The sequence below is a fragment of the Apteryx mantelli genome, chromosome 5 (genome assembly GCF_036417845.1).
Source record: "Apteryx mantelli isolate bAptMan1 chromosome 5, bAptMan1.hap1, whole genome shotgun sequence".
Taxonomy (NCBI): Eukaryota; Metazoa; Chordata; class Aves; order Apterygiformes; family Apterygidae; genus Apteryx; species Apteryx mantelli.
The window spans coordinates 20,771,768-20,791,393 of NC_089982.1; the positions used below are offsets into that span (position 1 = coordinate 20,771,768).

General features: G+C 39.8%; 1 protein-coding gene across 3 annotated transcripts in view; it reads right to left on the reverse strand.

The window, feature by feature from the left end:
- Positions 1–619: 619 nt before the first annotated feature.
- ELOVL6 (ELOVL fatty acid elongase 6) overlaps positions 620–19,626 on the reverse strand; it is an 81,761-nt gene continuing 62,754 nt past the window's right edge. For all 3 annotated transcript variants that reach the window (XM_067297618.1, XM_067297616.1, XM_067297617.1), the window contains 2 exons: positions 10,870–11,021; positions 620–6,999 (listed from right to left, as the gene is read on the reverse strand). In XM_067297618.1, the coding sequence (XP_067153719.1) occupies positions 6,575–6,999; positions 10,870–11,021 (577 nt within the window). In that variant the 3' untranslated portion in view covers positions 620–6,574. The remainder of the gene's footprint in view (positions 7,000–10,869; positions 11,022–19,626) is intronic.

The window sequence follows — 19,626 nt, forward strand, 5'->3', positions numbered from 1 at the left end:
TGGCATGCAAGCGGGTCTCCCTGAGGTGCCAGGGAAAAATTACACATGAAGTAGGAGGGGGCATCATGAAGGCATGGAAGGGTAACTGGATCTTATAACATGACTGGGTAAAAAGGTGATGTTTAGGGAATGAAGGACACATGATTGTTCATCCCATACAGAAATGTTACAGAGAAGAGAGTGCAATTACGAGCACCATTACAGTGCTGGCTAACCTCTCCAGCTGGTGCTTCTATGTTTACATGAGATGCAAAGGAATTATAATTTCAACAGTGTGTGAAGAAACATGACATTTAAGCACAGATTGAACCGCACTCGTACAGATGCACATGCGCACACGTACACATACAAAGAATAAAAATATAATGCTTCTGTGTGCTACACGGAAGTAGGAGCTTGATGGAGATTTTCTGGGAAGTGAAGGGCAGAGTAGCTGTACTGTAGTCTCACAGCCAGAGAACTGCTTCTCCTTTTCAATAGCTGTACTTGATGGCAAGGTAGAGAACTAATGGATGCTATAAATTAATAAAACACAGAGATATATTTTATTTTGAACCAAAAGTTAAAATTTTATTTGGAATATCAATATACCAAAAAAAATAAAAATAAAAACTTCCTTTTATGTAGTGAAATAGCCATTTGAAAATGGTAAAATAAAGATATTTCTCATACTATTCTCTTCTAGTTATTGTACATGTATTTAAGTTTTTTTTTTTTTTTTTTTCTGAATAGAAATCTATCTTGAGCTTTATGGCTCCAAAAAGCCTAAAGCATGTAGTGGCTCTTTTGAGAAAGCAGATAAGTCAATCAGAGCTGTGTTTTTTCAGCAGACAGGCCTGTTTGAAGCTGTCCAGGACTAGACAGAAGTGAGACTTCTCAGGAAGGCCATTATTTCAGGGGAATATTGTTTTATATCCATTGGGAAAGACATTCTAACCCCACTTCCTTTATGGGGAGAAATGCAGCGTTTTATTGAGCGTTATGATGCACTGGGGAGGCCACGGGTCCCCTGAGCTGTAGAATTCTTGTGCAGATCTGACTGTATTTGTGTTTGGGCAGTTGGTTTAATTTAAGAAATCAAATCCTACTCTGTCGAGTTTGCTCCACTAGAAAAAAAGTCGGTAACAAGGCACTGATCCTGCCCTTGCCCCTCTAAGCAAAAGGTTTCTAAGCTGCATTGACTGCAATGGAGCATTTATGATTGCAGGATCAGGGACTTGTCCTTTAGTTTGATTTTAATAAAGTAAACAGAATGAAAAATGTATTGAAACAAAACAGTAGAAACACTCTGACAATTTTGAGTTGTAATTTTTGCCTTTTAGAGGGTTCATTGATGCCAGGCAGGAAAATATGACTAAGGACTAATGTCAGGGCCTTAGTGGTGCGCTGAGTGATTCATCTTTGCCATTGACTAACCACAATAGGGTTTAGGTCTTGCATCACCGGCTGGAGCTGGGCTGTAACGGCTGACCCAAAGCGCACTGAAGTCACTGGGCATCTCACCAATGATCTCACTTTCAGTAGGCACTGGACCAGGTCCTGAACTTAAGTAGTATGGGCTGCAGTCTGCTTAAATTTCTTCCTCTATCAAAGCCATTTTTATTACTTAACATAAAGTATATCTATATTTATAATTTGTATATAAACATATTATGCTTCTGTTATCCTGAAGTACAGGATAGAATGCAAATACTATACTTGACATATTATATTGCACTAATATGTTTGTATCTGGCACCTGCTTACAAAGACTTCTGTTCCACAGTCACAATAATTGGTGTCTTATACTCTTTGTTACTTAAAAACCACCCGAATAATGATCTCTGAGGTATCATTGTTCTCAACTAAAACATTCTCCCAAGCTTTTGCTTTTAGGAGAGGAAGACGAAATACACTCAGGCCTTGAAGTTCACAAGGTGTTTAAACTGTGAATCTTCGTCTGAACAAATCCATGGCTGCCAGACCCGTGCTGTCACTTAGGGAGCAATTGCGTAATTTACTTCCTGCAAAATGCCACAGGAGGGACCCTTTCACTGAGCGTTATTCCACCAGCCACCACGTGCTGGGCACCTGGTAATATACAACCTACCTTCCCACTTTGCCTCATCTTAAAAAGGAAAATAGATGTGATGATAATTTAGTAGAGCTACTATCTGAGCTCTTGGCCTGAAAATGCTCTCTCCCGGGATAAGGAATAGATCGCCTTTGTTGTCTCTCCTGTATCTTGCATTCAATACATTATTCCTACTACTCAGTTTGGTTTCTTTGAGTGATTCCATTTGCATGCTTAGGCCCTTATCTTGTAAGTAAACACTTTTATTAGTTTACTGTGAAATTCTGGTGAGAGATCTCTTTTGGAACCAGTCAGTCTTATGTGTTATCAGTGAGCCCAGACATAAATCATTTGTGACTCTGATATAGAAAAGGTTTGTAAGCATGAGGGTTGTTGGGGTTTTTTTTCCTCACCACAGGCACAATTTAAAGAGGTTCAGAATTACCCAAGTTTTTGATGTTTCATTAACTAGCTGAAAATATTTTCCTTAAAATGCCACTACATAGAAGTATTGTTCAGGAAGAACCAAATTCTGCTCTTAGCTGCCTAAGTGCAAATCCATACCAACCTTACCGTTTTCATTTCAGTACATTGGACTAATGCCTCAGAACACAAAACACAGACTTCAGCCCTGGCAGACCGACCATATCTTCAGTGTAACTTTCCTGACTTTAATAGTGAGTCCCCTGACAGTGTTCCCAGTGTTTGTAGTTGTTGTCAAAGGTCCCATAATATTTGATACTATAAGTAAAGTTTGAGTTCCCAAAGATGTACGTGACTGCAACACAATTACAGCATTATTTAAAATAATTAGGAAAAAATGGTTCTGGTAGTGGACAGAAATATTTGAAAGTGTGAACTTTAGGCTCAAACTAGGGGAAATAAATAGGACCCAATTAGCTGTGTTTAAAGCTTGTGACTCATAGGCTAGAACAACTGGAATATTATAGAGTTGTCATTACATTAGGATTGACTGGCTCAGTGCTTAAATATACATGAGTGGGTTAAATATGGTGTCTAAATATTGTGCATGCATTTTTTTTTTAGGGAAAAAAAAGAAAACCAGTGTATGTTGGTTTTGGTCTTAGCCTCAATTGCTTTAATGTCAATTACCACATTTGAATCCAGTGGAAAACCTCTGAGGAAAAGCCCTATGGTATAGCAGGACAGGACCTGTGTAAACACATCTACGATATGCCATCATCTCATGAAGTAAGTGACAGTGTGACGGTCGATTTCCAGTGTGACAGTAAATGTACCCTAATTTGCCATTATCCCGAAAGTGTCTGATCTTGCTGCCCCTTCCTTACATGAATACTTGACCAAAGACTAGTCACTCCTCCAGGACTCCCACTGAGGTCAGTGACTGAGTTCCTTTTGACCACCGGGGTACATCTGTACTGCATTTTGAGAAGGTCACTCGGGCTGTTTTCAGCACTGGAGCCACTTCCCAGGCAGTAAAGGAGGGCCCTGGAGATGTGTCCTCTGAGGCGCCCAGCGCGCCCCAGCCACCTCCTCTGTGCAGCACAGGGTGTCCGCACTGGTGGTGCACATGCCACCAGCATGGCCCCAGCTTGCAGAGGAGATGGGCGCAACAGGGAGTGCACCGTGGTTGCGGTGGCTGACCAGTCGCCTCCCGAAAACAGTACAGATGCACCTTCGAGGGCTTTAGAAGAACAAGCATGTGAAATTCTTGCTCCCCTGAAGTCAGTGTCAGCATTGCCAGCATTTCCGTCCAGTATGCACAATTTTTTTTCTCTTGGTCAATTAAGCAAAATGGTGTATGAAGCATGGTGAGTGATTTGCACACCTGTTAGTGGCCCACCCTATTTTCTGCTGATGGGAAACTTAGGCTGCATGTCTTTACCTAAATGTGGTCTTGCTTCTTATTTGTAAAGTTTACTGGGCTTTTAAGTCATTAACCTTAAGCTTCAGATTAACCGCATATGTATAATACAGTTCCTTCTATTCAGACAGAAGGAGCTGGGACACACTGGCTCTATTCAAACCACAGCAAGTCCTCCACTGACTTCACGGGGTCCAAGATTTTGGCTCCAGCTTCAGCTCCACACGTGGATCACTTTCAACCCCTTTTGGCTTATTTCAGAGATCTAAGACACACAGGACTGAGAGTCTAAATGGCATGATGGTGGGCTTCTACCAACGCTGCTATTGTAATTGTACTTGACTCTAATTTTGCCTTTTCCATTCTTCATTAGTCTGCTTCTTAACCAGGGCAAAATTAAGAAGGAGGAAAAAGGCTTATTGAGCATTATAATTATCTACTACCAAGCTGTATAACAAAATGGTTTACATATTTAGGTGGTTTTGTCTAATATTCCCAAGTATACAGTAGTCCTATTAATGAATAGCATATCTTCGTTACTGAATATCACATTTTGCTATTTGTTGTGTACCATAAAATAACATCAGCACATCAATAACTTAAATAACACAAATGTAAACATATTTTCTGCTTGTTATAATTATGATTTTAGCCTACAAAGGCTTTTGGATTTGTTGTAAGACCATTCACATAATATGGAATGTAACTTTATTTGTTTTTCTTTTGTGTATAATGAGACACCGAAAGCCCTTGTCATCTCTTAACAGGATACTAAAGCAGTTCTGTTTCATGAATGACAGCACAATTAAAGCTAAAAATCATAATTAAAAAAAAAAAACCTTTGTACTGTACAATCTCATATTAAAGCAAGATAGATAATGACAATCTTTTGCATTAGCCAGGAAATGTGATTCTCTGCCACTGGGCTTTTTTTTCTTGTTGACAATTCACATAATGTGTATATGGGTGTAGTTATAGGTGTGTATATTCTATGCAGAACAGCAGTCCCTATTTTGTTGATCTAGTTCTTCTAATTGTTTAGTTAAACTATCTAACTGATACAATTTAGAATACTACATTAACACATTTAACATCAAGTTTACATACTTGCGTCTTTGAAATACTAGGAACTTTTACACATTTTATTTGGCTTTGTAAGGACTGGAATATTACAGATAATGCAGTCTACTTGTCTTTGAAAGAATATGGCTGTTACCAACTAACTCTCTAAGGTTCAGAGTGAAATAGATTTCTCCTTATATCTGTAGCTGACTTGAGAGAAGAGAGCATCTTCTCAAGTGGTCAGTCTGATGTTACAGTATAGATTCTGCAGAGATATATGTATATATATTTAATGAAGGATATTTCTCTCTGAACATTAGAGTTAAGCTGTTGCAGCAAAATTACTCCATTTAGACTAATTTTCTATACAAATCTCAAGAAAAACCTATTCCAAGTATGTTTTGTACATGACCAGAGGAGGGCACTTTAAACATCTTTGCACTGCCAGAAGGCAAATGCAGAAGCACAGTGTTACCAATGTTGCACAGTCCTGCCACGGGTTCCTACCGATGCTGATATTCCTTTGTCCTGAAGTTCACAAAAATATAAAATATGTATTGTACCACAGGGCTCTGTTCTGAAAACAGTGGATAGATATATCACTCTCTTCTCTCTAACTAGGTTTTCTTCTGATTTTCTCCGTTTAATTCAGTGTCACTGCAGGTTAATTTGAGATTAACAGATAATTTTTAAAAATCGTGTTAGGGGAGTTCTCTCCCTCTCCTTCCTGAACACTCCTCTGCTATTAGCCCCTGGTAATTTAACAAATATTGATTGATTTAACCCTCTATGACTTATCCTGCTGCAGAAATTCCTTGCCTTTAACTGAAAAATGCACTTGGAAAATGCACTCTCTGAGATATGTATTGCAACAGTGCATCTTTTCACATTAAACTCTTGTAAAAGTACTGCTCCTTTCTGCCTTCTGAAAGAGGTGATTCTGCAGTCCAGATCTGCCCACTTGGCAGAGTACATAGTGGAGAAATCAATCTGTTCGCATTTCTGTTCATGACCACAATGGAGTTCAACCACTTTCCATACAGACATTCAAGACATCCTTTTTGTTTTCATTTTGGCTAAAGGTATCAACCCTTTATGGAAAAGATTTTAATTTTGCAATCCTACTGTTATCATAGATAGAATTTTTTGTCACCTCTCTGCTTTGTTTTGTTCCAGTTTAACACTGAAAAATTATTAGAAAGGATATAGAAATGATTTTTTTTTTAAATAAAAGTCTCTCTTCCATCCCAGGGAAACACAATGCTTATTTAATATACTTTTCTTCCACAACATTATCTCTCTTCTTTTTTCTTTTTTTCTTTTTTTTCTTTTTCTTTTTCTCTCTTTGCTTTGCTTTGCTTTCCTTTCTAGAGCAGACAGGTAGAAGAAGGAAGTTGTCTTTCATCAGCAGTCCTTTGAGACAGAGTAGATTCAGTGAGTCCTCACCATGATAGGATCATAAACTTACTGGCTTAAACCAAGCTAACTTTCCCTAAGCTGCCAAGTTTTAGCTGCACCATACATATATATGTGTTTCCTTGTGCCATTTTCTTTTCTTATAATATTGTTTTTCTTGATGACCCTGAGCTATGGCTTCTGTCTCGTTTCTACCACTAGTCAGCCTTCCTTGTTTTTCTGGTTTTGCCAATATAGGCCTCAAAGAAAAAATGGCAGAAGAGCACAAAGTAGCTGAGGTACATGAGAGAGGACCAGATGATGTTCTGAACATGGGAATGGCACTGGCCCTGCTGCATCCACGAGAAGACCAGGTAATTAACTACACAACCGATCAACATCTGAGTGATCTGTGATAAGGTGATGAACATGGCAAACTTGCGTGAGACTCTGAAGCCAGCGGCCCGCAAGGCATAGTAAGAGTACATAACAGCATGTACTCCATAGTTCATGGTCATAAACCAGCCACCACCAGCCACCATGTCCTTGTAAGAATACCAAGAATAAAGCAACACAGTAATGTGATGGTACCAGTGCAAGAAGATGAGCTTCTGTTTCCTAAGAATAATGAATATTGTATCTCCTGTAACAAAAAAAGGGAGGGGAGGAAATCAGAAACATATTGAACAATTCCATAATTACTGAATTCTGCAATGCTTTCTTCCTTTTGCTGTCATTGGAGTATACACTATTTTGGAGCATGAAAAACAACCTCAGCTCTTGAACTCAGAGCCTGTCTGATCTGAAATCCAACTTGGCCCTTAATCTCTATACAATCATTGGTAAACGAGGTATCCACAATTTTCTGTGTGGATAGCCCCTGTATGAAAATGCCATAGGTTTAATTGGTAGCCCTTTATTATAAACATAATCTGTGAAAATCTGCAGTGAGGCAGGTGGGTGTATGTTTATTATCCCTGACTGTGAGATTGTCCATTATATATCATGACTAGAAGAGAAATGCAATTTCAATAGAGAGCAGAAAAACTAAAGAGTAAGCAGCACTGTGTCCCTTAAGTTATGATTTCCAGATTTAAGTCAGCATTTCCAAAAATGAATAACCAAATGTAGCAACTAATATTCTCATTAGAACTACAGATAAAAATGACTTGACTTCTAGAAAATGAGAATTTTCTTTTAGGGCTAATGAAGGTTATAGATCCTTAGTAACTTTGAGGTAGATGCTTGAAGTAAAATGTTGGGCCCCTAGGTTAAAAATTCAGCCAAAAAGTGTACAAATCCATACCAGTGGAGAGATGCAACCTAACAAATGAATCAAAAAGCTTTTTGTTATAGCTATCAGTGGGAAAGTGTATCATTTTGTTGCTGCAACGAGAAAGTCAAGAACCAATAAGCAATGTTATATAACTCTAGGCTGAGATTATTTCAAATGCTTAATCATTATGGCTGTTACCTTTTACTTGGGTGTCTAACTTGAGCATTTTTATTTCTTCTGCTGTTGAACAGAAGAGTGTGTACATGCTGCACGTGTATAGATTTGTAAGACTTTCATTAATGCTTGCTGACTCATACTGGAATGAACAAGAGTTAGTGAGAGCATGAACAAATTTGCCTGGCAGATTCAAATCAAATGCATACCTGCTCTGAGCCTAATTCAAAATAACAGAGTCTTTTGAGTTACTATGCAAAAAGCTATTGCATATGCAACCTATATTATTGAAAAATATGCAATTGCCAGCAACAAATGTTTTGGAAACAAATTTGGTTCATGTTGAAATGTTACATATCCTTTTCTACAAATTCATGTTACTACAGTAGAAAAGTAAATTTTATTCCTCTTTCTTGTCTTTTTCTCCCTTTTGCTTCTCATGATTGCATAGAGCATCTCAGTTAGATATAATACATACATATGTATGCTTCTTATTTTCTGCTGTTATAGACCCTGTGATTCCAAAAAGACCCCCAAGGTTTGAATCTGGGGCCTTATTTCTACATATATGTACCCCTGAAAATCCAGATCATGAACATTAATGATGGGGGGAACCAAAACTGCTTTGTATGCACTAGGCCTGCAATAAGCCATAATGCTTCTGTTTACTTCGTTAGCTGCAAGATGTTGACTCACATTTTCATAAATAATCATATGATCAATTTATTGTTGACCTGTAGTTCTAGCTGATGTTTTCCAGTTTTAACAAAACTAAATTTCAGTGGTTTTGCAGTAATTTAAGCTGCAGGAAACCAAAGGATTCTGACACAGCAAGATAACTGGTGTTTGTTTCTTTGCAGTTTTTATGTTGATGAATTGCTACCCTGTAATTTGCTGAATCAAATGCTCTGCAGAAAGCAAAAAACCTATTTTTGCAGTATACCTGCACACAGTGAATTCAGCGCTGTGGTTTGAGTAAGGGCATCTTCAGAAATGAAAGCTGAAGGACTGCTCAAACACTGCCTCCTTCTTCCCATTAAAACAATCCTTTCTTACACTAATAAGCCATGCGATGACAACACACGCAGGCTGGTCATTAAATTGGCTTGGCAAGCATATCATAAATATCCTTACGGAAAAGCTGCTGGAGAGACAGGAGTTTATAAAAATCTGTATCAAGTGGAATCAAGATAGCAAAAACTAGGGATATTATGGGAAATTGTTTTTTATCTGGAGGAAGCAGAGAGCCACAGCTTTCAATGTTTAGGGAGGAGACACATTACTGTTCATAATTGTAGGCCTACACACATATTTAAGGACAAATACTTCAGAACTGAGACAGAATCTGACTTCAAGCTTCTTGCTGAAACACCTGCTGTATCCTGCCCTTCACTTTTGTATCCAATCCGTCACAGGATGAGTGACTGCAGATAATGCTACTCATATTTGTCTATAATCACTGACAGCTTCTGAAGTGATCAGACAGGCCTAGATAATGCTAAAGGGGATGCCAACATACCCTGTGTTGTGGGACCAATATTTCTCACAAAATTTTTACGGCAAGCAAAAGGGATGTAATATTCTTTCCATGTTAGCATCATGACCATTAAGTTGACTGGTCCCTTAGGCCTGAACCCGGCACCTACAGAGCTAAAGCGTGAACTTGTATAACATGAGACCCCAGCTAACAGCAATGCTACACTCGTACCTCCTGCTACTGACAGAGGAGGGCTAACAAACAGAATAATAAAGCACATGAAATTTGCTTAACTGGCAGGCTTAGGTATAAAAGGGATATCTATCCCTGGCAGACTGTTGCAGAATTGAAAAAAATCTCTGGAATTCAAAATACAAATTAAATTACTATTTCCTGACGGAGCCTTCTTATTAGCTTTTCCTGGGTTTCATTCTTCCCACAGGCCTTGTTCCATGGGGAATGCCAAATATCCTCAACCCATGGCCACTTACAGATGAATACAGCAAGTAGAGCTGGAGCTCTGAGAAGGAATGGCAAAGCCTTTTGCCACTTATATGATGTCTCACTATTTTGAATCAGCGGCTGATGTCCACTTGTGGTTACATGTAGCTAAAATCTGTTGCTGACAGGTAGACTATATAAATGAATTAAGAGTTTTGTGATGAGGTCCCCGATCTTCAAATATACTGCAGCTTAGCTAACTTTACATTTGAGGACTTGGACCTACATGTTTTGTTACCTGAAACTAGTACCTTCCTAGGTATGCTGACAGATACTGTACTGCTAAGAGAAAGCTCAGAAAGCTGAGCTGTAATTTCAGCTTTGAAGGTGTGTCTCAATGAGGCGCTCTTTGGAGACTTTATCTGGGCAACCTGGAGTATATTCAGTGGCCATAATACATCCGAGACTACACTGCATGAATAGCGCTGCCAGTCGAGGGGCTTTTATCTCTGTTAAATTGATTTTAAAGATGCAGTTTAGAAACAATGACAAAGACCTAGCTATTTTCAGGATGACTGGCAGAGAGGCAATGGAGAAAGAGCATTGAGCTTGATGGCATCTTGAGAATGGTCTCTTCATTGTACTTCAGTGAGCTTCACCTCAGAGACACCGTGGCACAGTGAAGATCCTGGTCTGCTCACCTCCATGCCGTTCCTCAGAGCTTTTGGATTAATGTCCCCCTGGGACTTGTGTCCCTCTTCTGTATATGCCTCTCCTCTGCATGAGGGAGCTAAGGAAGGGGGTATAGACCAGATTATCTTACCTGTTGACTGTTCTGCTGTGTATGATCACTGCAGTTTATTCCTGGACTGGGTTAAACTTCTTCTCACCTGAATTAAAACTGCACTAGTACAGTAAATTAATAGAGGGGCTGGGAATGATCTTATTCAACTGCTCATTGCTCTAACTTCAGCCAAGTTGGACTTAATCTCCACAGACTAAAATATATGGGGTTGGTTTTATTTTGCTTAGTTTTTCTAAGACTGAAAACAGGTTTCAGCAGCACTGGTACCCTTCTTATGCTTCCCGCACAAACATTTCTGCTCTAAATATGCTACTGAGGAAAAGGGAGAGAAGGTACTCACCTAGTTCAGGTGCTTTGCTTAGCACAAATGCATATGCCCAAAATTTGCTGACAGGTCCATTGTAAAAACTCTGGTCACACACTGACTGCTTCAGGCCTTTGGTCATCAAAATGTACAGCATATAAGCACCAGTTCGAACAGCACCGAATATACTTTAAAATACAAAGAGAAAATGAAGAAAGTTCAGTAGGTACGTCACATCTGCATGTCATCGTTTCAAATCTTTATGACAAAAAAGTCATAAACGTGCTGAAGTAGTAACAGTTTGAGCCAGCCTTAAAACTGGAGTAACTCCACTGGTTTCTAGGAAGTTATTCTGAATTCATATTTGTAAATCGGACTGCAGCAGTATCCCCTGGTGAAAGTCTGGAACAGTAACATCAGTGTTTTTTATTTCGTTACTACAGGAATGATTCTTCAGTTGTCCGGAGCAGTTGGGGATATCAACTTCAGCTGAGAATAACTTGCAGAGTTTTGATGCTGATGGCTGGAAGATTACAAGAACTGAGTTAATAAAGAGTTGTCACCAGCATAATCAGGACCAATTCCCTCTTCTGAGATCCTCAGTTTTCCCTTTTCTCTCTCCGTGCTTGTAATGCCCACAAGAGCTCTGAGCAGAGAGGAACCCAGGTAGGACACACAGACTTTGGTGGGGAATTTGGTTTAGGACTGGAGTTTCAGATGGCAGTGGTTTTGGTGCATGCACTGACTTTGTGTTTTATCTCTTAACAAGTCATTGCTAACAGAGGAACTGACTGGCTGAGTTCAGTCGTAATAAGCACTGATTCACCCTCACCTCATCAAGGTGAGATAGAAGGCAATGGTGTTCTTATCTCTAACTGCTCTGTGCTCCTGTCCTACTCATGGGTCCTCTGTTTCCTGCTCTGTCTTGGTGTTTTTCACAAGAATCTCATAGCAGCAAGCAAACCACGACACCTAAAATGGATGTATGCAGACACATGTGGACAATGCAAGCTACCATTTATGCAAGATAAATGAAATAAGGAATAGTTCATCTAAAGCTGTAGATTCTCTAAACTTGTCCTTGCCTTGTTAAGCCTGTATCTTTTAAAAAATGTGTTTTAAAATCATCAAGGCAGCCTCAAAAGTTGAGGCCTAGGGCAGTTCTTATGGCACTTGGTCAGACTAGGTGGTTCAAGTGAGCCTGCTGAGCTTCAAAACCATTGATCAATGTTTTTACATTATTTGCATAAAGTTTTTAGATTTCCAGACCTGCAGCACTGATATACCCAATCAAACCTGACTGGTGCTAAGGAGCAATGCACTTTCCTTGCTCCTGTCCACTGGAGGCAGCTCTGTAACGGAATGGAGTACCACGCAACTCTGGTGTTCTTTGGGCTTCACCAGGAGCGCCACATTTGGGGCTCTACAACCTTGTCACACACGGGGAGAAATGTTGACTCTTGACTCCTTCACTGTTACATTTTGATGCATGAGGTTTGATCATTCCATCAGGAAATTCATACAGCAACACTGAGCACTGTTCAGGTCTCCTAAGAATCTACTATTATTAGCTGCTGTTTGTATCGTGGTATTTGCTCATGGGCTCTATTGCCAGATGAGTCCTCATGTGCTATGTGCAAACCAAAAAGATTGTCATTCTGTGGTAGATGTTTATGGATTTAAGGAGTTTAGATGAGGCTGTTTCCCATTAGCACTGCCCAAAGCAATGCATATATTCGCAGACTTAGGCAAGACAGCAGTTTCAGTCTCTCACATATATTTTGGATTCATCCATCCCTGCAAACAAAAGAAAAACTGCAGTATTCTTAGCATCTGCACAGCCTACAGCGCATCTTTTCCACGTAGGGCTCTCCTCTCCCAGAAGTGCTCTCTCGGCATGTTTTTCTCATGTCTTTCTGGGACTGGTCCTTTTAAATTGGCAGACTGGCTGCCAAAGACTGCAGTAGGTGTTGTGAAACTAGGTGCAATTTGCTCTGTGTCTTCTCTCTAGCATTTAACACATGCTCTCTGTTCTCAGGAGCTGCATTTCTCACTCCCAAGACGACAGGCGACTCTGACAGAGATGTGATCTGATCACTTCCCGAGGCACTGAACTCCTCAACCTGGCCAGGGCAGGCTGCTTCTTGCTCTTGTGTTTTGGGTGGTGGCAAAACTGGGTGGAGGAAGATCAAGCAGAATATCTAATGATGCACAGTCAGTAATCTAGTTCTCCCATTAGCAAATACCTCAGTGCTGACATTAAACTAGGAAAAAGAAGAAATTTTAAATCATGAAATCAAATAGCTGCCAGCAATATGCCTTTCCTCATACAGAAACCGTATTGCTCTTTTAAAATATCATGTATTATTAAAATTTTAAAGCCAAAGAGGATTCTGTGCCATGGACACAAGCTCAGATGAGAAGAACACTGGTTTAAGCAACAGGCAGAACATTGGCTTAGCTGTAAGTGATTCAGTGTGGCAACCCATGGATTTGGTCTGGAATGATAACTGAGCTGACGAGTATTTGCCTTGTGGGGATTACAGTTTCACTTTGCTCTCCTCGAGATTATGAGGATGTAATTCTTCCTGTCTTTCTGTTTTGCTGCTACTGCAGAGCTCTCCCTGGAGTGTACACACACACACACTTTTCTATTTATATTAGCATTTTGTAATTTTGTAGCATGGTGGCTTCTTCTGGTTCTGTGATTCTAGAAGAAGTGACTGGCTACTGTTCTACATGGTGTGAGTCAGACTAATCTGAAATTTTTATCAGTAAAAAAAAAGTCACATTTTAGCATAATTCACAAGAGAAGAAATAAAGAAGATGGCAAACCGGAAAGTACTGATTCAATTATTTAAATACATGCCTTGAACAGATAGCTGTTTATGAGATGTGCTGCATGCCAAAATACTATCTTGCCAATAAGCACACACCACCTGAGGAAAAAAACATTTAATGCATGCCTGCAAATATGCTCTGGACCCAGAAAGACAGACCCACTTTTTGTGCCTCCGCCACTCATCTCATTCGTTCTGTAAGGTAAGCTCAACCAACAAATTTATATCTTGCAAAGACATGATGTGCTGCAGAGTGATGACATTGCTTGCTCAGTAAACCACTTCTGCTTCATTTTGTCCTCGCCCTGCTCTGTGCTGTAGCTATTGTGAAGTAGTGAAATGAACTGCTTACCAAAGCAGTCTGCCTAGTGGGAACCATCCACAGGGATTTTAGCAGTAAGGCAGCAGTGAATTACTGTACAATTACAGCCTTTTGCAACTAGAGAGACTGATCAGAAACACACTGCACTGGCTAATGCCGCTTTCTCATCTACTCAGACTCAAAATGCCCTACATTCTTTTCCCTTCAGGCAGTGACTTCTCTGGTAGACTAACCAATGTCCAATTGCTATTTTAGTGCCTATATTATGATCAAAATGGATCAGTGAGTAAAATAAAACTAATACTAAGCTTATTTTCATATGAGGGTCTCAAGACACATCACATTTATGGATGAGGAGCATAAGACTTTAGAAAGGACAGCAGTTTAGAAGAAGAGAACCTGAGACACAGGGAGCCAACTGATATTACAGAGGAAGACAGAGGTAGGCACTAGCAACTGAATCCTGTTTACTACTAAAAGTTTCCTCCATGCTACCTAGCAGAAGGAAGTGCAGCCCTTGTTTGTGGAAAGCCTGAAAGGAAAGCAAGTAGTTCAAGACTTTGGTTCCAACCTAACCAACATGGTACAGACTCAGCTCCTACTGACAGTGAGAAGAGTAGTGCCTGTTTCTGCTAGGGCTGTTGTCTAGGCAGATACATCGCTGCACATGGTACTGACACCTCTGGACATCCCAAGCCAGGATCGACACTGCAGAACTGAGCAGAGAATGAGACTTCCACATTATAAAAAAGCAAGAAAAGAAAAGCAGGCTCACATTTACCTCACAGCAATGACATTATTGAGTTCTATAATATTCTACTCGGAATATTTCTTACACATTTTAATATTCTGCTTTTATATCTAGAACTCTCCCCAGCCCCATTTTTCAGCACATACTGCTGGACCCATTCCAGCACAGACTATAGCAACATTTCCTCAAAATTTTTAGCACTGTGATAATCACACAGCAGGAATTCTTTGCTCTGGTTTGTGTTTGTTTGTCTTTTTTTAAAAAAGCACAACTAATTAAACTGACCAAACAAACTGTCTTTGTATCTGCAGAACTAGGTAAAGGTGGCATCAAATGGAAACTAGTACAGTTCTGAAAGCAAATGAGGTAAATAAAAAATGTTAGCTACAGGTTACAAGTTAGTAGTGGGATATCTTTAATTTTTAAAGCATCCCATCATGCGCTGTCAACTGTGCATACATGACACCACCAGAGAGCAGCAAGGAGCCCACAGACAGCGAGACCACGCTATGCCGTGTGAATGTAGGGAAATACAAGGATTTCAGGCAGAGCCTGCGTTACTCAAAGGCACAGGTTATTTAACACTGGCACCAAACACAGGAGCTCAGCTGGTTTGACCAGTCTCTGAGGTGTCAGACTACCCCGTATTCATAGGTGTGTTGGGGCAAGTAAAGCACCGAGCCCATTAAGCACCTAGTTGTGGTGCTCCCAAGGTGTCCAGTTCCAGCTCTAAGCCCAGAGGGCCTGGCTGGAAGAATTAAGAAATTTTAATTCTGCCTCAGCCTGCTTATGTAGCGATTCAAAGGAGCCTCAGCAGGTGAGTCAGTGCGAGCCTGCTGCGCTCACAGAGGCAGTGGAGAGCGTGCCGTCCCCGTGAAACCTGAATCGAACAAACTCCAGTCGCAGGAGAGTAAACATTCCCCACTGAGATCAGCTTACTCGCAGAGTTACACACTTCAGCCTGCAGCCTTCTTTGCTATATCATAATTAAGAGAAAAAGGCAGGCAGGTATTTTTTCTTTTTAGCACACAAAATATTTACAGAGAAAGCTTTCTGAATTAGAAAGAAATGTTTAAAGGTCAGCAGCTAAAGGATGTGGAACTTTTTAAACCTTCTTTTGTGATAAATCAAATTTCATTCACCTTTAAGGTCCATTCAATTCATCGGTCATATCAAGTTTCCTTTCTGCTGCTAAAGAGCTTGTTTCTTAACAAAATAAAATGGCCTTTCTGTGCCCTGCTGATTTAAAACCTGCAGTCCTTATGAAAGAGCAACAAGTTGCAGCGCTAGTGATGTGGAACATGAACACTTGCTACACTAATACCTCTCAGTCCGACGGGTCAGCATGGCATGATGCTTTGAAAACATGCTTCAAGAAATCAGTTACTGTAAAGAGACAATAGAACATTTCTGGGCTTAGCTGAGCAACCAAAAACACATAAAACATGAACAGACACTGGAAAAAACGTGCAGAGAAAGCATCTGTAAGAAAACAACTCTCTGAACTAAGTTTCTAGAAAAGAAATGCAGCTCAAGCTACCTTTGTTAGATAGCTCTTAACTCCCCAATTGGGAACTGCTCCTGAATCTGAACTAGTAAAGAAACTCGGAGGATCAGGACATTACAAGCGCTATGTGCCAAGGTGGGTGCATCATTTCCATGTAAAGGAACTACTTGCCTCACATCTTACAGCTTTGTTTGCTTGTTGTCTGTGTTATTAGTTCCTAAAAAAAGGTTTGTAAAAAAACAATCTCGCAACATCATGAGTAGATTTTTTTTTTTAATAGTTCTTTGAGAGTACTTATAGAGCTTTTCTTTTCCAACTGGTAAGCGCAAACTTCTTTCAGATCATTCTTCCCTTCTGTAGTCCCATGAAACGTGGTCCCAGAGCACCCGGGGATCAGTGATAGGTACCAGACAGATGACACAGTAGCGATAGGACAGGATGACAACTTTCTGAAGAAACTGATGGATTATGTTGCCTGAAATTAAACTGTTTGCGGGAGATTTCTATATCTCCCCCACAAAAACCTGCTTTGGCCAAGTTGGAAAGAACAGTAGTTTTGGCTGACTCAGAAACGCAGAGGCCCCTCCTGAGGATGCAAACGTTGAAGGGGCCACTTGTCTTGCAAACCATCAGGAGAGCTTTCTCCCAACTTGCCATGCAATTATTTTTACCTAGGTGACTTCAGATAAAGCAGCAGACTAATGCTGAGAAATGGCTCTTTTCCAGGGGGGGAATACACTAGGATAGTTCCTAACAAACGGGGCAGCAGTTTTGTGAACATGCATATACATGGTGACTATAAAGTGTGCCTACAGTTGTAAGTACAGTATTATAAAAGGGAGCATATTATCCATGTAGACAGGCGAATAGCCACTTTGATCACAATTTGTTCATTCCTTTGCTATTCCTGTAGTGATTATGCTATCAAATCAGTAGGAAAAAAGAGTATTTTAAAGAACTGTTTGCCTGCTCCCAACCTAAAAATTGTGCTTACATTTTGCAGTGGCTTCAATTCCTGCAGGAGCAGAGTATTCTGAGAAATTGTTAATTGTTGTTTCAAAAAGCAAATACCTTCAAACGCAATCTTAGTAGTTAAATCAAGAGGTTTATAGGATCTGCCCTCAATTGTATAAAAAATATCTAATTTTATTAACTGCCTTTCTTCCAGTTCCCCCAAGATATGGCTGTAGTGAGGATAATGTGTTTATAAAAATGAGCCAAGAAAAAGGGGATGTCCAGGTTAAAGTGGTTTTCTGGGTGGTGTATAACGAAGAAAAAAGATACTCCAGCCTGGATTGTGTTGACTAGAATTACGGATCAACAGTCTATTGATTTTTACTGGTTACTGGGCACGTAGTTAAAATGTATTGCTTTAAAAACCTTCTGTGGGTAGACATACCAGATTGTTCTAAGACTGGGGAAGAATTAAAAGCCTGACAATATTTAACGTTTCGAGAGTCTATATAGCGAAAACCAACATTCATTCCATGGCAGGGAGGGGACTGCGAGGTATGCCAGGAAATATGAACCTCCCAACATATGGAAGCAAAGGGCGAGTGAGGAATTTATTTTCTAACTGACTGCCCATAAACTTATGGGTACTTTGGCACATGTTTACACTGCTTCCCACACAACTAAGGTGCGTCCTGCGGGCCCCTGTTCTCCACAATGGATGTGCACATGACCATAGCAAAGGGACAGCAAAACTAACCAGAATTTGCAAATACCTTGCCACAATATATAGCACACGGGATACTTTTGCTTGTTGCCTGGCTAGATTTCCTTACAGCTGTTCCTTCTTGTTTTGAATGAATCGCAGCTTACTCTCCCTCCCTCCCCCCCAATGATATGCACATTCATCTACATCTAGCCAGCTTTGCAGAGGGAAGGTAGAAGCATTATTAATTTTGCTGGTCAGTGTGCAATATGTGATGGTGCAATATAAAGTATATGCTGGATTTTCCAGATGGAATAAATCCTCCAAATGAGAAGAGGAAATAATTAATCCTGGGACAATTTTGATACATAGTGTTATTAGAAGGCTGTTGGACTAACCAAATGTTATCTCAAATGTGAGTCCTGTCTTAGTTTACCTTGATTTTATTCAAGTGTAATTCCATTAATTTGGGGGGGGTGGTATTTAAACAGGTGTAGGAACTATAAGGTCAATTTAGGCTTATCTGTGATTGCAAAAACATGGTATTTTTACAGTATAATGAGAGTTAAACATGCTCTACCATGAGAAACCTTAGCTACTTGATCACTAAGTGCAAATGAAACATAGGCAATGACTGAAAGATACCATTTAGCTGTTGTTCAGTGACCTCTATGGAATTAATGAATCTTGGTTTGATCTCAAGGAGTTAGTGAGAGTTGTCGTTAAGTTAGTGCAATATGACATGTCCTCTAACATCACAGAAAAGCAGCCTAGAAAAAGATCTGGCACCTAAGATCCTAAATGGTCAATGTGACACAAGGATAGTATATATGAAATCTGTATAATTTATTTCAATATATTAATAACTGACTAGAAGAACCAGCTTTATAAGTTTGCATCTTATGATTAAAAATATTTTGCTAAGGCTGTTGAACTGAGGGTTACATTTTCCAAATTAAATGAATCAGCCTCTTGGTCAGCGAAGGATATATAGTGATATGGTATTCCTCTAACTAACATACACAGTTGTAAAAGGATAGTACTGACTACATATTCAGTCTTTCTTAACTCTAAATGTAACATTTATGAGGCATTTTATAAGCGTTTAAAAGAGAAGACTTGCTAATAGTGAGTTACCTTGAAATCCTAGAGAGACACTTGTTCAAGTTATAGTTGATGAACTGAGCCCAACTGTTATTTTTATAAGAAATGGCAAAGAAAATTAGCATAATTAGACTGTCATTTCACCACTCCCAAATTTTTTGAGCTGCTTTCAAACAATGCCAAGGTTAGTGATGGAGAGCAGGAGACACAGCCCTGCAGGAAGATGTTACACTACTGTTTTGTACCTCCCAGAACTGGTCCAGATACCTCTTAGAAGGACTCTGTCTTCTCATCAAATGCTCTTGTGATGAAAAGGACACCTCTATTCTCTCCACAGAGCAGACCTTCCTGTTGCCTTACCAAAATTTCTAACACCTCCAGCTTGAGCTGTCCCAGAAGAATGCCTCAATAATATCTAGGGCAGCAATGCCTATTCTTCTAAATCAGATGTCCTCCCTATGTAAAGAGCTGCCAAGTACAAACCTGTTCTTAAGTCTCTTCAGGTTCAGGACAAACTTCCTCCAGACCTCTTCTATCTATGCTGGCATTTCAAAGGCCCTTAGCACTGTATTTGTGAATGTTTCACAGGCCTGAATGGCTTTTGCTCTTGCA